Source organism: Hyla sarda, unplaced genomic scaffold (assembly GCF_029499605.1).
Source record: "Hyla sarda isolate aHylSar1 unplaced genomic scaffold, aHylSar1.hap1 scaffold_137, whole genome shotgun sequence".
Taxonomy (NCBI): Eukaryota; Metazoa; Chordata; class Amphibia; order Anura; family Hylidae; genus Hyla; species Hyla sarda.
Window position 1 is genome coordinate 76,723 of NW_026607998.1, and position 19,842 is coordinate 96,564.

General features: G+C 42.8%; 1 protein-coding gene across 4 annotated transcripts in view; it reads right to left on the reverse strand.

Annotated features, from left to right (window-relative positions):
- Window positions 1-3,582: 3,582 nt before the first annotated feature.
- The window catches only part of LOC130306386 (semaphorin-6D-like), a 214,362-nt gene continuing 198,102 nt past the window's right edge, over window positions 3,583-19,842 (reverse strand). For 2 of the 4 annotated variants that reach the window (XM_056552093.1, XM_056552092.1), the window contains exons 19-20: window positions 14,967-15,116; window positions 3,583-7,687 (exon numbers count right to left, since the gene is read on the reverse strand). In XM_056552093.1, coding sequence (XP_056408068.1) covers window positions 6,438-7,687; window positions 14,967-15,116 — 1,400 coding nt within the window. In that variant the 3' untranslated portion in view covers window positions 3,583-6,437. The remainder of the gene's footprint in view (window positions 7,688-14,966; window positions 15,117-19,842) is intronic. The other 2 variants (XM_056552095.1, XM_056552094.1) reach the window with 1 other exon arrangement.

Genomic DNA, 19,842 nt, shown 5'->3' on the forward strand with positions numbered 1-19,842 from the left:
GTATACATGTGCGTTTCCCATTGACGTCCATGTTAAAAAAAAACGTATGCGGTTGCAGTGCGGTTTTTAAACCGGAGTCAAAACCGTGGTGGGGACCTGATGTTTAACCCACCACATACCACAACTGTGGAAAATAATAAGTGTTATCAAAATGGACTCGGCATTCTTACCTAAAGTACCCACAAAGCCTTAGGTCTCCGGTGTAGGAAGTAGTTCCTCCCCCTTTTTTTTTTTTTTGTAGCAACCAAAAACCTGTGAGAGAAGGATGTGTGCGTCATTATTTGGGGGTCTCTAGGGAGTTTTGGAAATTCTGTTCGCTGTTAGTATAAGTTTCAGAAGCGTAATGAGATGGTAAAGCAGAATGAAGTAAAACGCGCAACCTTGTGCTTCTACCGGCTCTATCTAGCGAACGGTTAATTACAGTAATGTTTTAAGTGTACACGAGATCTGCACATTGTACGTCAGAACTTCACAATGCAAGGACTCAAAAGCAGAAACTGCACTAGTGTGGTGTCCCAGCACCAAAGGGTGTCCTGTGGGGTTGCGGATCTCTTCGGGCATGCCTGCTGCATCTGGGTTTGGCCCACTGTGAAAGTGTCTATGTTTATCCTGTTAATGCACTTTATTATATTTTCTATATGCACTGTATAATATGTTGTCTGTGTACTTTGCCTTTAAGAGAGGAAGGAGCAGTGTAAACCAGGTGACCCTGTCTGCCCCTGTCAGTATATAGTGTAGTGGGGGAGGAGTTGCCCCAGTTTAAGCACAGTTGGAGTTTGGAGTTCATGCTGAGTACAGTGTGGAAAGGAGGTGAAGTGGTGTGGGGAGAAATCCTGAGGAAGCCTAAGAAAATATCTTCTCAAGTCAGCCCCGCCATTCTGCAAGTATTCCCCGTAAAGCGGTGAGTCAAGCCCTGGTGGTGATAGTAATTGGACCTTGTCAGCACCATAAAACCCAGCAAGACAACAGGGCTCCCAAAGGGTTACACTGCATCATGTCTACTCTGTTTTGTACTGTGTGTAATACCATCTGCACCTTGCTAAGTAAAGACAGTGTCCGGCCCAGGAGAAGCTGTCTCTAACCTCAGACTGTGTATAGGCTAACAGTGCCCTGGCGTCACGACGTGATCGGAATTCCTTGCACCCCCCATGTCACCACTCTAGTACTGCCTGCCCAATAATGTCAGTACTGCTTCCATGATTAGAATGGGTAAAGGACCTGCAATGACATTGTGGTCACATGAACATGAGTTTACAGGACCTGCACTCAGAGGGCAGTGCGGCTGAGTCTGGAGAGGCTCTTCATTCCTCGACAAAAATTTAGAAGGTGCGTGTGTGGGGCAGGGGGGTAATAGGGATAGTGTGGTGTAGTGGATAATAATGGAAAGGACAGGTGAGAAGGGGAAAGTGTAGCTGCAATTAGAAATGGGATCAATGCGAGAAGAAAGTAGACAAAACTCCTACCAGTTGGGGAATGGGGACAGTACTGCTGTTGGTTAGGCCCCTACATCAACATGGATTGGCTGGTGAGACCCAATTAGAAAGATGTCAATGATTCTGTTACTGGTGACACAAACATTTTCTTACTACTACTATGTCTTATATATGAAGCCCGATCACCCTTGAAGACAACACTTGCTTCTATAGTTCCGCATACCTTCTACATGGGTGGACTAGCCCAGCCGTGTACAGCCCCTTTAAATTATGTTATGTAACAGAAGACAGCAGCCATTTATCTTTTTTCTTCTTTTTTTTTTATTTTGTAATTATTATTATTTTTTATTTAATTTTTTTTTTTACAAATTTTACATTCACTGTCTTTATAAAAAAAAATGCAGATGATGTCAGTCAGTACAGAGGGACAACCGCTTATTCAGTCCGGAGACTTGGACTATTATACGCTTATAATCGGGCCGTAAAGGGTGCCATTGTGTGTAAGGGTGGACACGTTATGGAGGTATGGACTTGCCGTAGTAAGGGGTTGTCCAGGCTTACTCTCATGCCGGATCTGACATTGGGCATTATAACGATATAGATGGGTGTCACAGTTGCTAAGCAAGACACGTAGGGGGAGATTTACTAAGGGTCTATTCACATGGCGGAATTCCACCTCAAATTAAAGCCCATAGACTTCTATGGCATTCCGCACTCCCATTCAACCTTCTGAAATTCCGCTTGCGGAATTTCAGAAGGTTGAATGGGAGTGCGGAATCCCATAGAAGTCTATGGGCTTTAATTTGAGGCGAAAATTCCGCTTTGTGAATAAGGGGTACACCCGGTGCCAGAAAGTTAAACAGATTTGTAAATTACTTTACTATTTAAAAACCTTAATCCTTCCAGTACTTATCAGCTGCTGTATGCTCCAGAGGAAGTTGCGTAGCTCTTTCCAGTCTGACCACAGTGCTCTCTGCTGACACCTCTGTCTATGTAAGGAACTGCTTGCTATGGGGATTTTCTTCTCTGCTCTGGACAGTTCCTGACATGGACAGAGGTGTCAGCAGAGAGCACCGTGCACAGACAGAAAATAAATTCAAAAAGAAAAGAACTTCCTCTGTAGTATACAGCAGCTGATAAGTACTGGAAGGATTATGTTTTTTTTAAATAGAAGTAATTAACAAATCTGTTTAACTTTCTGGTTGATTAAAAAAAAAATAATGTTTTCCACCACCTTTAACCTGTGCAGAGGAAAATTAGAGCAGTTGCCTATAGCAACCAATCAGATTCCTGCTTTCATTTTTAAAAAGACCTCTGGAAACTGAAAGAAGCAATCTGATTGGTTGCTATGGGCAACTGCATCACTTTTCCTCTGCACAGGTTTTGATAAATCCCCCCCCCCCCCCCCTAGTGAGTATTGTGCACGAGTCCTATTCCAATGAATATAACCCGCGCGTGAGACTTGTTGGGTGTCGGATGGCCGCCTTGGCAGTTGCGTCTCTCCATGGCCTAGAGTATCAGGCCATGTATGGGAGAGTATGGGAGAGTATGCCTAAAAACAATCATGTTTCTGAAATGCGTATTAGGCAAACAACTGGTTAACAACCCAGTAAAGATTAAATAAGTTGTTCACACCCAAAATGGCGGCAACCACTGGTTCACCTATCAAGATATCTCCTGGGTTACCTAATAGAGTGGCTGCTTCACCTTAGTGTAGGCACATGGGAGATTTATATTAGATCTTATTTGAGTGAGGTCACAGGAAACTCTTTCGATATCTATTTGGCGTCCAATAGGGGACAAATCAGAAATGTCATTGTGATGGGACACAAATGTCATTGTGATGTGTCTCCCGCTCGCCTGGCCTGGCCTAGCTACATATGACATGTTTGGCTATACAGGACCTTTAAATTGATGGACCTATCCATGATTGGTGGAGATCGGAATCCTAGCACCCCCACTGATCAACGGAGGCATTGCAGCTTCGTGACTTACAACCAGACACAGCCCGGTCTATTCAGCTGCAGGTCTACCTGGTATTGCCGCATGGCCAATGAAGTGAGTTGGACAAGATGCAATAGCAGGTAAACCAAACCCACCAATGACCACGTTCCCTACATTCAGCTAATCAGTGGGGGGGGGGGGGGGGGGGGGGGGGGTAGTAGTTGGACCCCCACTGACCTTCTTATAATAGAAAATTTTAAATGAAGTCCTGAATCCGCTCCAGTGCATCAGGTATAACATTGACTTTGCATATGCAATGCGTTCTCATCAACTTTGAAAAAGATCTACTGATCGAAACGCGTCGCATTTGGAACTTTTTATCTGTATTGAGATGTTACAGAAAGAAATGTTCTGGAGCGGATGCTGGATATTTAGAATTTTCCATTGTTAGGGCTTGTGTGATCTTCAAGTGTCCTTCTGGATCAATTGAACGGAGAGAAGTTACCACCAATATTTAAGTGAGTGAACGCTAACCGGCTGTTCTACATTGCCTTTAATAGGCCTATGGATAGGCCATCAATATAGAGGTCCTGGAAGTCACCTTTAAGCAGCTTCCCGTTCTTCGTTACCCTCTTTTCTCCTCTGCCTAGCTAAAATAAAACTAAAAAGTCCAATAGAAACACAGAAAGTTGGCAGTGATTTTCTGAATGTACTTTTTACTGTTGTATATGGTTATGGCTTCTGCTGTGAAGTAACTGGAAATGAAGTAAGTAGTAGGCGCTCATGTCTGCGATCTTTAGAGTTTGGCGCACCTGGGTACACCATGACTCCACAATTCACAAGCCGAGCCGAGCAGCCAGTCCCGATCTGAATACACCCCAACATTTCCTTCCGTTAAATGTATTTTTATGTGTAATATGGCAGCCCACTCTATTGGTAAATTGTAATACCAGACACACCCCGTGAACAGGATGGGGACTGTTTTTTGGAAGAAAGCGGCCATGTTTTTTTTTAGTGCTGTACAAGATAACAATTGGGTTAATAAAAATAAAAAAAACACTGTTACCATGACAAGGCAATGGGGACTATCCCATTTGGGTGTGAAAAATACTCATTTATTTGGAAGTGAGTTAAAATAGCCCTACGGGTGAGAGAGATGAGGTCAACAATTCTCCACCCCACAAAAAGATAACAAAAATCTGACCTGCAGTTTTCTTTCTGCATTTTTGGGGGATTTTCTTTTCTCGGAAATACATATATATAGCATAGTCATTTATTTTTTACATGTGACTTTTTGAACTTGTTTTTTGAGACTATAATCCTGTGACTTCTGTAAATAAATTTTGGAAAGCTTAGTAGACTCAGTAGAAATAGGGCTACATATGAGATCAATATGACCCCCCCCCCCCATTCCTGGTTCGGGTTCCAATCTCTAACACGGACAAGAGGTCCACCATGTATTCCACTCTTTCTTTGTCGTGCAGTTGTGGTCCCCACAGGTTCACACCACCTCTGAAGTAGGGGAATGGGGCTGATCCTTATTTTTGTCCAAAAGGTACACGTGGCCTTGCTGTTATTGAAATACTTAAGATGTAATATTTGTTGATGGCCAGCTTTACTTGACTGTTGGGAATGGGAAACCAAAGGGCTGATGGAAAATTGGATTTTGTTGAGAAGACACAAATAAAACCCTAAGGGAATCTGGAAACGAATTGGACACCACGGCACCCAAAGTCCTGAACTCAACTGTAGAGAAGGAATTTCCCAACTGTGTCAAGTGGAGATTTGTGACACTCCAAAAAGCACCCTTAGCAAAGTATAAAATAAAAAATGATAACCACTCTGTGACAAAATAAATAGAATCGTGTTGCTACAATCGCACTGTTCATAATACTAGATTGAAATAAGGCACACATGTACACAGACTATCCATTGAGCTAACTGGATTCAAACAATGGCAGAGCAGGAAGGTCAAGAACTCCTCTCTCTCTTCTTAAGGAACTTGACCCCTTGCCAACTCTGTCCAGACACTCGTCAAAAAAGGGGCAGTAGGTTGGTGCCCCAATCATTGTTGAGCACACAGTGCTTATATCTTGGCTGGCATACATCACCCTGATCGTGAATATATTTAACTCATGTACAGTAAATCATTGGGGATTCGAAAACAGCCAAGACGAGACAGTTGACTTGCGATACTGATACGGTGAGATAATCGTAATGCGGTGGGCCACCATTGTTACTTAATCTTAAAAATTGGATGGGTCAAATTATAGCCTGGCTTAGGCACCAACATCTATTCTTCAATATTTCTTGATCTATACATTTTCAGTAATGTTAATATAGAGTGAGTTCTTGCCCCTACACAGTAGGGTATTAAACCTCCTTTTATATGGAGTTAGGTTGTGAAATATATATATATATAAATCTTTATATATATACACATGGATGTATATATAAATTAATTTACATTTGATCTATTCCTCTTGAGGTATCCGTTCAATGTATCCAACTGCATCCAGGAAGTTTGACGGATCGTTCTACGTTTCTCATTAGTGGTATTTTACGGCTCAGGGACACAGGTAAAGTCCATTGAATCGATCCGTCACTTGTGATGATCTGTGATGTTTACTCCATTGACTGGCCCTCTTAATACTGTCAACAATTGGGCACTCTCTCTGGTATCCTGTACTATGGACCAGTCCAAGGTCATTGGACATAGATGTAGATCACCAGATCATGCTCTCCAAGTAGAGGAAAACAATGTAGCTAGGTAGAATACTTAAAAATGAACAGCAGATGTCTACCACCCTACAGAGTCCCACATGGCCTTACGTAAGGCCAATTTAGGGGATGGTGGTAGCTTAGTCCATCTTATCTCTTACCAGCATTCTCCAGTCCTTTCACTCAACATTCCTGTTTGCTGGAGATGACTTGACATTAGATGGTTTTGAAGCACTCTTTTAGAGTTTTAGAACACCAAGGCAAATTTCATAGCATCTGTTTTCACATTTCAGAAGTTTAGAAGTGATCTCTGTTTAGTAGAACTTCCAGAAGTGATCATTAATACTTAAACTGGTTCCCATCCTTTATTGGGGAAGATGGCAAAAACATAGGGTTTGAGGACATCTCCGGTCTCAAGGACAGGGTCCTTTTCACCATACTCCTTTGCATTGGGGTTTGCTCTGTGTAACTGTGCTGCCGAGATAGAAAAACACTGTGGCTATCCATGGGCACTGGGGTGCCTGTTGAATGCATTCTTGTTAGGAGAGGAGGTGGATGTTGCCTGCTAGCTTGTCCTAGGCTATGCTGCCTTGAAACTAATGGCCCCCCTGGACCTATGTTCATGAGTTTGTGTCCAGAGGATAGAGAATGTCTCTGGGACGGGTGTCTGGACTGTTTTTCCATGCATGACTGAGGAGTAACATCTGGAGGGATGTCCAGTCTCCTGGGCAGACTGTCTCGTGGAAGCGTTGAGGAACTATAGTAAGGAGCACTTTCAGTGTCAGGAATTTGAGGCTGTACTCTGTTCATGAATGATACAGGGGAGTGAGGGCTCACGGCTTGTGGGCTTAAAGCCATCATTCCTGACATTTTTCTTGGTGATCCACCACTTTCCGGTAGGTGTTTTAAAAGTTCGTCAAGAGTAGTCATCTCACCACCTTTTGGTAGATAACACTGTGAATGGCGAATCAAGGCTCTTTCTGAGTTGGGTATCTTTTTATCATCTGCATAGCTGGAAAGAGATTGGTCATACCCATGCATGCTGCTAGGTAAGACCACAGTGCTGGGAAACTGGAATACCTGGGAGTTTGATACGGGGAAATGAAACACTGGGCTCTTCCCTTGTATCTCTTTAGCGTTGTTACAATTTTGGTTTCTTTCCCATTGGTTCTTGAAGGCTTTGAGGTTCTTCATTGGCAGTTCTGGTGTGGATTCTGGGGTGGGGAGACCCTGGAGCTCTGGATGTTCCTTGCCTCCACCTTTGGTTGCCTCTGCCAGCTGCTCTTTCTCTCCATGAAGAAGAGTGGTATAGAGCTTTGGAGAAGTTGCCTCCATCATTCCTTCCTTGGACTGACTGTCTAGTAGGCCATTCATCTTTGCCAGGCTTCTCAGGGATAATGGGCGTTGGAGATTGGATTCCGGGTCCTTTGTGTTGTGTTTATTTTTCTGAAACATATGGTTGCAGTAGCAAGACACAAATAGACCAGAGAAGATTGCTCCAATCACAAAGGCTACAAACACACATCCGATAAGGAAGGTAAAGTGGACCGTCTTGGTAGAATCTTTGCCCGTGACCTCTTGATGTTTACCTTCAAGAGAAACGAAAAATAAATCAGTGACAAAAAATAAAAAGTCTTTTTAATTCTATAAACAACCAAAAAGATTCCTTTTATTATGGGATTTACTCTACTACATGAATGTCAGGCTGGGATTTAGGACATCATCATTCTTAAAGGGGTACTTTGCCCCTAGACATCGTATCCCCTATTTAAATTATAGGGGATAAGATGTGTGATCAAAGGACCCGCCGCTGGGGACCCCTGCAATCTCGCTGCTGCACCCAACGTTCGTTTAGAGGGTCGTAACGTCATGGACACGCCCCCTCAATGCAAGTCTATGGGAGGGGGTGTGACAGCCGTCTCGCCCCCTCCCATAGACTTGTATTGAGGGGGCGTGTCCATTACATCACGAGCGTGGCGTGGCTGTGACGTCATGAGCCTCTGCCCCGCATCGCCATTAGCGAACTTCGCTTCGTGCACCGGATGTCTGGGGTATGGCAGCAGAGATCGCAGGGGTGCGGCAGCCAAGTCTGACATTGTTTAACATGTTGTCAGCTGACCAAACAGCTGAATGTCGAAATCTATTCATGTGAATCATCAATGTGTAAAGTGGTGACATTCTGGCAACAAAAGGACATTTCTTGGAACCTTTCTATGCACAAAAAATACTGTAATAGGCTTTCTTCTACCCAAGTCAAGGATTGTGTTTACAGCCTTATCTCTATATCCAAGTGGCCTGGCTCGGAGCCCTCCTTAGGGGTGTTCCTCTGCTTAAGGGGGTACCCCAGATAGCCTGCTAAGATGACTATACAGATATGAGAGGTAGAGATGAGAGTCCATTTAGGATAAATGGGATTTGGTCCAAAATTCACCCAAAAATCTGATTTGTTCAAATTCATCTTTTCCCTGCTTTTGCGCAAACTCAGAATTTGAAATGAATGTGACAGTCGCCAATCTCTCCCTGGCAGATGAGAGTTTGGATGCCCCCATAGACATTAGATGGTTGGCACATCTTGGCAAAATTGGCAGGTTCGGTCAGCACATGTCTAATGTGTAAGGGAACCTTTACCTGAGGATACGAACCAGCATTGTATAACACTGTTACTAGTTTAGTTGATATTTGAGCACGTGTATAGTGGAACTTACATTGTGTGACACTGTAGAGTATTATTTTGGCAATTGTATTAAAATATCTATTGGCCAATGTTATGCACTATTTGGGCAGCACACTGTATGGGGGTGGCTACAGTCTGCCACACAGGGCATTGACCAACAAAAAGTGCGATCTACCCTGAGAGACTTGTTGGCATTCTGCAGGCGCGTGCCCCGTCAGATGCCCCCATCTACACTCACTCTTTATAAAGAATTAACCTTTTCCAGACACCCCTAATTATATTCATAGTTATCTACAGTAGTTAGTACAGTTGAATAAAGACACATGTCCATTAAGTTCTACCAAATTGAGGAGGAGATAGATGAAGGGAAGGGGCATGGATGGATGAAGAGGAGGGGATGTGATACTATACTTCTACATATGCAGGAATGTTGTTTTCTTCTAAGAATTTGTCTAAACCTGTTTTGAAGCCCTCAACTGTTTTTGCCGTGTGCAGTTCCTGAGGTAGACTGGTTCCATAAATTCACTGTTCTCATGGTAAAGAAGACTTGCTGCCTCTTAAGACTATACTTCTTTTTATCGAGATAGATGGAGCCCCTTGTTTTGAAGGGGTTTAACCTGGAACAGCTTTTTTTCCCAGATGTTTTGGATGGTCCATTTATAGTCTTAAAGGGGTACTCCTGTGCCAGGGCCTTCTAAACAACTGGTTCAGAAAGCTTGGAGCAGTGGCCGTGGTTGTGACATCACGGCCATGCCCCCTCATGACATCATGCCATGCCCCCTCTATTGATATCTATGGGAGGGGGCGTGACAGTTGTCACACCCCCTCCCATAAACATCAATGGAAGGGGCGTGGCATACCATCATGAGGGGGCGTGACCGTGATGTCGCAACCGCTGCTCCAAGCCTTCTGAACTTGATGTACAGAAGGCTGGGGCCCGGGTGTACCCCTTTAAATAAGTTAATCATATCCTCTTTTAAATGTTTTTTCTTAAGGCTAAACAAGAGTTATGCTTTAATTGTATTCTCATAACTAAGCTGGTCCATGCCCCTTATTAGTTTAGTTGCCCCTTTGTGCCTCCAGCTCCTCTACCATGTAAAGTTGCTGCTGTTTTTATTTCTTTTTTAGACTTTTAGTATTCATGTACCTCAAGGCTCCTCGCTCCTAGTCAGAAGAACATAAGTTTGTTTATAGCGTAAGACAGAAATTGAGTTTAAAATTCTGTTCAGGTAAAAAAAAAAATAACAACAACAAAATAAAAAACTCCCCCCAAAAACTTGTTTCCTCCCTTGAGATCTCTGCAGGATGGAAAAACAAGAATAAAGCAGCCGAGGGTCCAATTATCTGTAGAGTCTCAGCTTTGAGTTTTATTTAATGAAGGGCAACAGTCCAAGCCAAAAATTATGGAGGGGACTCATGGGCCGAATGTGTTTGGTGGGGGATGGAACTAATAAGTATCTAATAAGTGATAGAGATGACTCTTAGTTCCACTGTTAACCTTTTCCCCTTGAAAAACAAAACTATGTAGAGGCTAGTCTACCTCCATAAAAATTTGGGGTGGCCGTTGTGCTAACTGAACCAATATCTTGAAAGCATACAGTTTGAAAAACTTTTGAAGTTGAGATCGCACCAGGTCTCACTCCTAAGACTAGCTGCGATTGCAAGTTACAGCCGGGTGAAGTGCGCTGCTGCATGCGCCTAACACCCCGGCTATCACTCAAACTCGACCCTTTCACTGCAGATGTCTATGGAATGAAAAGGTTGGATTTGCCGGCCGAGGGGTGGAACAATTCACGCACACAAAACAAATTATCTTTTGTCCACGAACGATCTTTTGCCCAATATCCTGAGGCTTCTTGCTGGCTCATCCAATATTTAAGAAAATGGAGGCCTAACACCTGATGACATCATTAAAGGGCTATTCCTGCCATAGACATCTTATCCACTATCCAAAGGATAGCGGATAAGATATCGGGCACGCCGCTGTGCCCATCACGCCCCTCCCATAGACATGAATGGAGGGGGCGTGGCGTGACATCACATCTCCAGTCCCAGAAACACAGAGGTTTCCGAGACGAGCAGCAGCCCGGCATAGAATGCAGGTGCTGCACGGAGATCGTGAGGGGTCCCAGCGGCGGGCCCCCCCCCCACGATCAGACATCTTATCCCCTATCCTTTAGATAGGGGATTACATGTCTATGGTCGGAATACCCCTTTAATATTGTGATGTCATGAATGATATCACTCTGCATTGATAGGTTACGTAGTACTTTAATGATACTGAAATGACTTCATTAGGAAGATGTCTTCCTCCGAAAGGCCAAAATACTACAACATTTTGCCACTCCTATACAGTATTGTTGTATTTTAGTTGAATGCATAGTAAAAAAAAAAGCTCTGGTAAAAATCAAAATGTGTTATGCCAAGTGCAGCGTCTGGTGTACTGGGTATAACACCATGGGGGGGTATAACAACAAATAATTGCATAATTTAATATGATTATATGCTTTTTTTCACTTTGCTCGTCAGATGGGTGTGGCTTCATAGAAAGGGGTGTGGTTTCGATTGAAGGAGGCATGGTCATCCCCACTGGCCAAATTTAGAACAGGTTACAAGGGTAAACTGCAGTTGAAATCTACCCAAGCTCAGAGCTGGCAGAGATTTCAGGAAGGGCGCGCAGGATTTATGTACAGGAGTGCGCTACTCCAAAAATCCAGCGAGACTGTGCGCTGTGTGTTTGTTGTACCCGGAGAGTGTTCCTTAAAAATAAAGCAGTCTATTCACCACTATAATTCATTGGGTATTCGTGACATGAGGGCAATATCCAATAATACAACCTATTCGTATATTTTCTTATATGGCAAGAGGCTTTTGAGCCCCTGGTATTGAGACCATGTAGAAATGAAGTCCAGCCGATCCAGCACAGGCAGCTGATGCCGTTTTATTTCATGAAATCATAAGTTAAAGGGGTACTCCAGTGGAATTTTTTTTTTTTTTTAAATCAGCTGGTTAAAGAGATTTGTAAATTACTTCTATTACAAAATCTTAACCCTTATACAACACAGGAATCTTATCTTAATCTTATATTGCACAGTCTGACCACAGTGCTCTCTGCTGACCCCTAGATTAAAACATGGTTCAGATCTTGATGCATTTCAAGCCCATACACTCTTTGTGAAAATAATCTTTTGACAAAGAGCACATGCACTCGAAACCCGTCAGGATCTGAACCATGCTTTAAAACATGTATGCCGTTCACTTATGATATCATGAAATAAAACTAAATCAACTGGTTGTGGTGCCGGATCGGTTGGACTTCTTTTCTATTGTTCAAGACGCACACAAGCTTATCGGGAGTTGAGCTGGTCGTCCTATTTTCCATTACATAGGGTCCAAGTGAAATTTCAGTCCTGGTGCCCCTTTTCCCCTATGCTTTTGCACTTTCCACCGGTTTCTCGGTGTATTTCTCCATGTAGCCAGGATCGGTTTGGCTCAATATTCTTTCAAGTGGCTACTTTTATTACATTGAGTAATCTAATCATCCGATCCCATTCTTTTCGTTGACCTGAGGTTCCTTTAAAGATCTACTGTGTGTTTTTGTTATTTCATTCGTAGTGCATTGTCACGCCGCTTGCGCTCTCCGCTTTCCCTCCATCTCGTACGTCCGACTCGCTCCGCAAAGAGACCAAAGAGATTTTTCCAGCCGAAGCAGCTGAGGAGTCGCATCAGACATCAATGCACTCGGAAAAATCTACATGCGGTGCTATTCAAGCCTCGAAAAAAAGAGTCTCAATCATTGTTGTGTTAGCTGATGTAACTGGCCTTCATCCCTAAAGACAGCTTGGCGTGAGCCCAGCCCGAGGGCCCCGAGACGACTTCATTCAAACCTGCGAAAAAGCGAGCGCGGTTAATGCAATGAAAGGCGGGAGCCAATCAAACTAGAGCGCGCTCAGCTGCCGAGAGGTAATGAGCTCTCTCTCCTTCAAAGCCACGACAGCAGGTAGGGCAATCACATAAACTAATATACCGCTATAATAATTACACACTGACTCCTCCGTGGATGGCAGCAGGCTCCTTCTAATCTTTTCGCGCATTGCGTTTTTTAAATTTTATTTTTTATTTTTATTTTTTTTAAAGCTTCGACATTCTTGGAATAATTTCCTCTTCGGAAAAGTGTCGGGAAATTGCATTTTCTCTGTATCCTATTCTCAAATCAATTATTTTAACCCAATTCATGCTGAGGTTGAGGAGCCTTCCGGGGACGAAGAGAAGGCACATAATTATTTCTCAAGATCGAGATCTACGAATTGGCAATTTTTTTTTTTTTTTTTTTTTTTTGCGCCGGAGATTGATGGATTTTTTTGTAGTTGGTTGCTGATATCTCAGGGGCAGGTATAAATAGACTGGGTCTATATTTATTTTGCTGTCGGTGGGGGAAAGGCGGTTGACGTGCGGTTGGGGGAAAATGGGAAACTTTTGCCGATTCTGCAAAAACATTTTTAAAAAAAATTTAAAAAGTGTCTACATCAGTGTTTCCCAACCAGCGTGCCTCTAACTGTTGAAAACGACAACTTCCAGCATGCCCGGACAGCCTTCGGCTGTCCAGTCATGCTGGAAGTTGTAGTTTTGCAACGGCTAGAGACATGCTGGTTGGGAAATATTGGTTTACATCCATGATGCAAAATGTAAGAAGAGTACTCAGAAGAGTATGTATACAGAGGGGTTATAGACCAAGAATGGAAGTTTCCCAATTGCCCCTAATGCTCTATTCTGGAGGAAACTTCTCTTAAAGAGGAACTGCTTCGAGATCCCTCTACCCCTTTAGATAGGAGATAAGTTGTCCTGCAAAGGCAAACCGCCTTTGGTTAAAGGAGAACTACCATGCAGGACAATTTATCTCCTATCCAAAGGATAGGGGATAAGTGTCTGATTGCGATCTCCTGCACAGCACCCAGGTAGTCCCCAGAAACGGAGCGTATTGACCTCTGCATGAAGCTCTGCATGGGTTTTGGTTGTCAGACCTCAACATGCTTTCAGTGCTGGTCATGAACTGAACCCAAAAAATTGCCTTAGTAGGAATAGGATAGATTCCCTTTAGCTTCTGGTAGACAAGAAGACAACTGTGGGACCTTCACAAGTTCCACTTTGCATCTCCTGGTGAGTGTTTTGGTCCAGCTTGCAAGCCGCACCGTGCAAGCAGGGATAGAAGGACGGGATGTGAGGACGGGATATGAGGAAAAGATAGGAGGACGAGATAGAAGGACGGATAGGAGGACGGGATGTGAGGTTGGGATATGAGGACAAGATAGAAGATCGAGATAGAAGGATAGGATAGGAGGACGAGATAGGAGGATGGGATAGGAGGATGGGATAGGAGGACAGGATAGGAGGATGGGATAGGAGGACAGGATAGGAGGACAGGATAGGAGTACAAGAGCATCATTGTTGCTTTTCCTTTTCCACAAGGTTTAGGTAGGAAGACCGGGCAATGCCGGGTACTCAGCTAGTAAGAAGATAACATCTTGGGGGTTATCACTCCTGAAACTCCACCCAAAGCTCCTCCCAATAGTCCAGTATGTAAATTATAGGTATCTAATAACTTTAAGTCATTTAAGTCAGTATCCCCTTAGGAGCGGTTCACCAAAAATCAGCCTGACGAACAATGCGATACCAGGAGCTGCACATGCATATATTTCTGGAGTGATTATGGGAGAAGGAATTTTGGGGGATTTCCTTGATGTAGAACACTATAGTCTCTCTCGCGCCTGAAGAAGAGTTAACAGATGAGTTTCTTGAAGTCAAAACCTACTAGCGCCCCTGCACATATGCGTCTTTATGACTCATTACTGGGTAATATCGCTACACGATGTCTTCCAGGAAAAAAAAAGAACAGATGAATTAGACAAACAAGTTATAACACAAACACAATTATCACATCTAATGAGAGCGTCGGAGGCTCATGCACGGTTCATGCACTGTCTGCCATAAGCCCGCTCACAGCCAAGGGACATCTAACCAGCACATGATGGACAAAGCAGATGGGTGGAAGGGATATGGCGGGGGCAGGGGGAGGCGAGAGAAGGGGATGCGGCACCTTATTGACTACAAGCCAGGACTAACCTGTAGCATCTACATGTCTGAGTAAATTCCACTACCAAGAGCCTAGGGCTGCAAAGAATGAATACCCCTCTTACCCTGGGTTTTTAGATTGTGCCAGGCAGAACGTTGGTAGTAACCGTCTGATGTCACGCCTGGCGGGGCGTAGTGAGGCCCGCCTGGGTGAGTCACTTCCCCAAGGGAGGCAACACTGGCAATGGTGATGTCACTGCTGGGCGGGACTTTCCCTGCATTACCAGCAAAAATAAAACATAATAAAACATAGGCAAAGGCAACATCATCAATAGCGGTGAATACGGTGCAGGTTATCGGGGGAGCGGAGCAATAAGGGAAGGGGGTGAGGGGGACCGGTTAATGCGACAATTACAAAACACCATTCAATGTGGCTCAATGTGGAAACAGCTAAGTAACCCAGTGTAAGAGGAGACAAATTTCTAATCAATTTCCCTCTAAAAGGGCTATCGGGATAGTGAGCTCATTTAAAGCATTACTGCATAATATGGTGCGAAGAGGCCTAATGCGCTGTGATTGATACCTGCCATTTAGATATGCCACTTAATAATGAATGTGGTCAGTATCGATCGGTAAAACTGACCAGAAAGCTGTCTAATCTCCATCCCTAAGCCCCGCCTCTTTCCCCCCGCACCACATTGTAAAGTAAGGCTTTCCACTTGTGCATGCAAACACATGGGTAAGTGCAGGAACTGGACCTTTATACAGCTTTCACGTTACAATGGCCTTGATCTTTAATTGACGAATCTTAATAGATCATTTATAATGTGTATTGTATCTTCCACACAAAGGGTATCATATATACGGTGCTCTTAGAAGTCTATACGTTATGTCTAAAAATACAGAAAAAAATATTGGTACTGGGGACTCATTCCTATGCTCTATTCCATGCTCTTAAAGCGGCAGAAGCCCCCAAAAATAACTTGATTTTAAGCCTTGTTAAAAATGTCTGCTAACATTTTTGAATATTTGTAGAAAAGCTGTGAGAGAAAATAAATAGAAATAAAGCAACATGTAAAGGATTATAGATCTACGAGCTGCAAACATTTTGTACTGTCACAAGGTGGCAGAGGAGCTTTGATTTTCAAATGCCTTAATGGCGGAACATATGGGCGTAAAATGTAAAATAAGATAATTTGCTTGATAATCTTATATATATATATATATTTAAAGAGCAGAAAAACATTAACAAATATTTTAATATCTAGAGATCACTATTCTTTAATTGGTTGGTTTCTACATTTTATATAAAATAGTTTCATATATATAATTTATTTATTTGTACCCTTATTCAAATCCATTTATGTCTTGCATTCAGTAGAAAATATATATAACTTTATTTCTTAATTTAGCCTTTCATTAACTATATTTAGGCTATACTTTGGATTCAATTTATTGAAGTAAAAAAATAAAAAATGTTTAAACAAAACATAAAATAAATATAATGTAAAGCCGATAATAAAATGCCTCTTTTTATGAAAAGTAAATTGAGTAGATTGATATTTGTATTTTGTTTTTTTAATAGGATGCAATTTTTTCACATATTAATTTGATTCCAGGAACAATGTCTTTATTTTAGGGTTTTTATATATTTTTTTTTTCCTTTTTTTTATGCCTGGAAAGGTATAAGCTGAAGGATATTATTATTTTGTTGAATGAGACCCATTTATCCACATACCGTATATACTCGAGTATAAGCCGAGTTTTTCAGCACGATTTTTCGTGCTGAAAACACCCCCCTCGGCTTATACTCGAGTGAACTCCCCCACCCGCAGTGGTCTTCAACCTGCGGACCTCCGGAGGTTTCAAAACTACAACTCCCAGCAAGCCCGGGCAGCCATCGGCTGTCCGGGCTTGCTGGGAGTTGTAGTTTTGAAACCTCCGGAGGTCCGCAGGTTGAAGACCACTGCGGCCTTCAACATCATCCAGCCCCCTCTCACCCCCTTTAGTTCTGAGTACTCACCTCCGCTCGGCGCTGGTCCGGTCCTGCAGGACTGTCCGGTGAGGAGGTGGCCCGGTGGGATAGTGGTTCCGGGCTGCTATCTTCACCGGGGAGGCCTCTTCTAAGCGCTTCGGGCCCGGCCTCAGAATAGTCACGTTGCCGTGACAACGACGCAGAGGTGCGTCATTTGCGTCATTGTCAAGGCAACGCATCTATTCCGGGCCGGAAGCGCGGAGAAGAGGCGCCCCCGGTGAAGATAGCAGCCCGGACCACCTCCTCACCGGACCACCTCCTCACCGGACAGCCCTGCAGGACCGGACCAGCGCCGAGCGGAGGTGAGTACTCAGAACTAAAGGGGGTGAGAGGGGGCTGGATGATGTTGAAGGCCGCAGTGGTCTTCAACCTGCGGACCTCCGGAGGTTTCAAAACTACAACTCCCAGCAAGCCCGGACAGCCGATGGCTGCCCGGGCTTGCTGGGAGTTGTAGTTTTGAAACCTCTGGAGGTCCGCAGGTTGAAGACCACTGAGGGCGAATGATGAGAAGAGGATGATGAAGGGGGGGTGTGGGGATGATGAAGGGGGGTGGGGATGATTACAAGGGGATGATGAAGGGGGGATGTGTGGGATGATAAGGGGATGATGAAGGGGGGATGTGCGGGATGATAAGGGGATGATGAAGGGGGGATGTGTGGGATGATAAGGGGATGATGAAGGGGGGATGTGCGGGATGATAAGGGGATGATGAAGGGGGGATGTGTGGGATGATGACAAGGGGATGATGAAGGGGGATGTGTGGGATGATAAGGGGATGATGAAGGGGGGATGTGTGGGATGATGACAAGGGGATGATGATGAGGATGTTAATGACGGGTCTGGATGATGACAGGGGGGGATGAGGTATTTCCCACCCTAGGCTTATACTCGAGTCAATAACTTTTCCTGGGATTTTGGGTTGAAATTAGGGGTCTCGGCTTATACTCGGGTCGGCTTATACTCGAGTATATACGGTACTTGATTCTCTGGCAGAATAACTTATGGTACATGCCTCCGATTCCCACATATATTAAAACACATGCGGAAAATTTCAAGAAATTTTGGTCAAGGATTGAACTATTTTGCAGCCGTATTTTTTGCAGTTTTTTTTTTATATAGGCTGTAGCAAAAGCTATAACCCGAAAAATTATAATTTTTATTTGGATTGTATTTTAGGCCATTCACAGCCCAAAAAGCTTAGTATATGGCTATCACTTACCTTACAGTCTTGAAGGGGTTATCCAGAAATAGAAAAACACAGCTAATTTCTTTCAAAAACAGCTCCACGTCTGTTTCCACCTTGGATGTGGTATTACAGCTTGGCTCCATTCACTTCAATGGAACTGAGCTGCAGAGCCACACCCAACCTGGAGACAGACGGGGAGTGTTTTAAAAAAAAAAAAAGAAATTAGCTGTGTTTTTCTATTCCTGGATAACCCCTTTAAAAAGGCTAAAAATGAATGTGTGTCCCACTTTACTACGGAGTTCAATAGAACTTAATAGTGAAACAGAAAATGAAAAAAAAAAACGTAATTTTACGGGTAAAGATATGTCCCAAACTACTGTGTCTACTGTTTGGGGACGAGGTCTCTGTGTTGTACAGTTGTATAAGGCTTTTGTTGTGTATGTCGTACCCAATACGCAATGCACTAAACAAGAAAGTTGTGTTCTCAGCCCGATCTCCTAGTGTGTAGGATTGTAAAACGTAATGATAAAAATTTAATGATGTAAAAATTAAAGGGGTATTCCAGGCCAAAACTTTTTTTTATATATATATATCAACTGGCTCCGGAAAGTTAAACAGATTTGTAAATGACTTCTATTAAAAAATCTTAATTCTTCCAATAGTTATTAGCTTCTGAAGTTGAGTTATTGTTTTCTGTCTAACTGCTCTCTGATGACTCACGTCCCGTGAGTCATCAGAGAGCAGTTAGACAGAAAACAATAACTCAACTTCAGAAGCTAATAACTATTGGAAGGATAAAGATTTTTTAATAGAAGTAATTTACAAATTTGTTTAACTTTCCGGAGCCAGTTGAAATATATATATATATATAAAAAAAAAGGTTTTGCCTGGAATACCCCTTTAAGTAAAAAATTATATATATTAAATAAAAGGAACATGAATTTGTGTGTTCTTATGGGATCGGGAGATTTAGTCAGTAAACTAAAAAACCCTCCCTCCCTCCCGTTTTCTGTTGCCGCAGGGTTAATGTTGGCAGTCTTCCGGTTTGGTAAGTTTCCAGTGATCTGGCTGCTTCTTCTCTCTCTCGCTGTGTATGTCACACTTCAGTAAATCTTTCCATCTGACAAACACCTTTCTCTAGAGTGACAAATCCGAGCTTAAAGCAAGACGTCTTAAGGATACGAGATGGGACCTGCTGTTAAATTAATGATATACCATCTCCTCTAATCCTCTTCTGCCGTCTCGTCACTCTAATACGTCCACTCTGTCTGTTCTGTCTACTAAAATGATCCCTGTTGTAATAATGGATGGGGGTGGGGAGGTTCACAAATTAATTCTCCATCAGTTTGTATCAAGCTAAAAAAGAAATTGTAAAATAAAATCTAATTAAAATGTCTTTCTTTTTAATTTTTTTTTTTCCAATCCAACACCGTCCGTTAATTCCTCCCGAGCATTAATTTACATGGACAGGCGGTAATCGGCTAATAATGTTAAAAATGTAAGTGCCGCTAATGAAGACAAGGAGAATGTCTCATGAGCGGCTGACTAAAAGGCTTCTCATTAGGCGGAGGAGAATGCCAAAAAAATGTAAGACTTTCAAAATAATTGAAAATAAATAAATAAATTAGGAGCTTGCAGCAAAATAAAAAAATTGGATTTAAAGGGGTCTTCTAGGAAAAAACTTTATTTTATTTTATTTATATATATATATATATATATATATATGTATATATCGACTTGCTCCAGAAAGTTAAACAGATTTGTAAATTACTTCTATAAA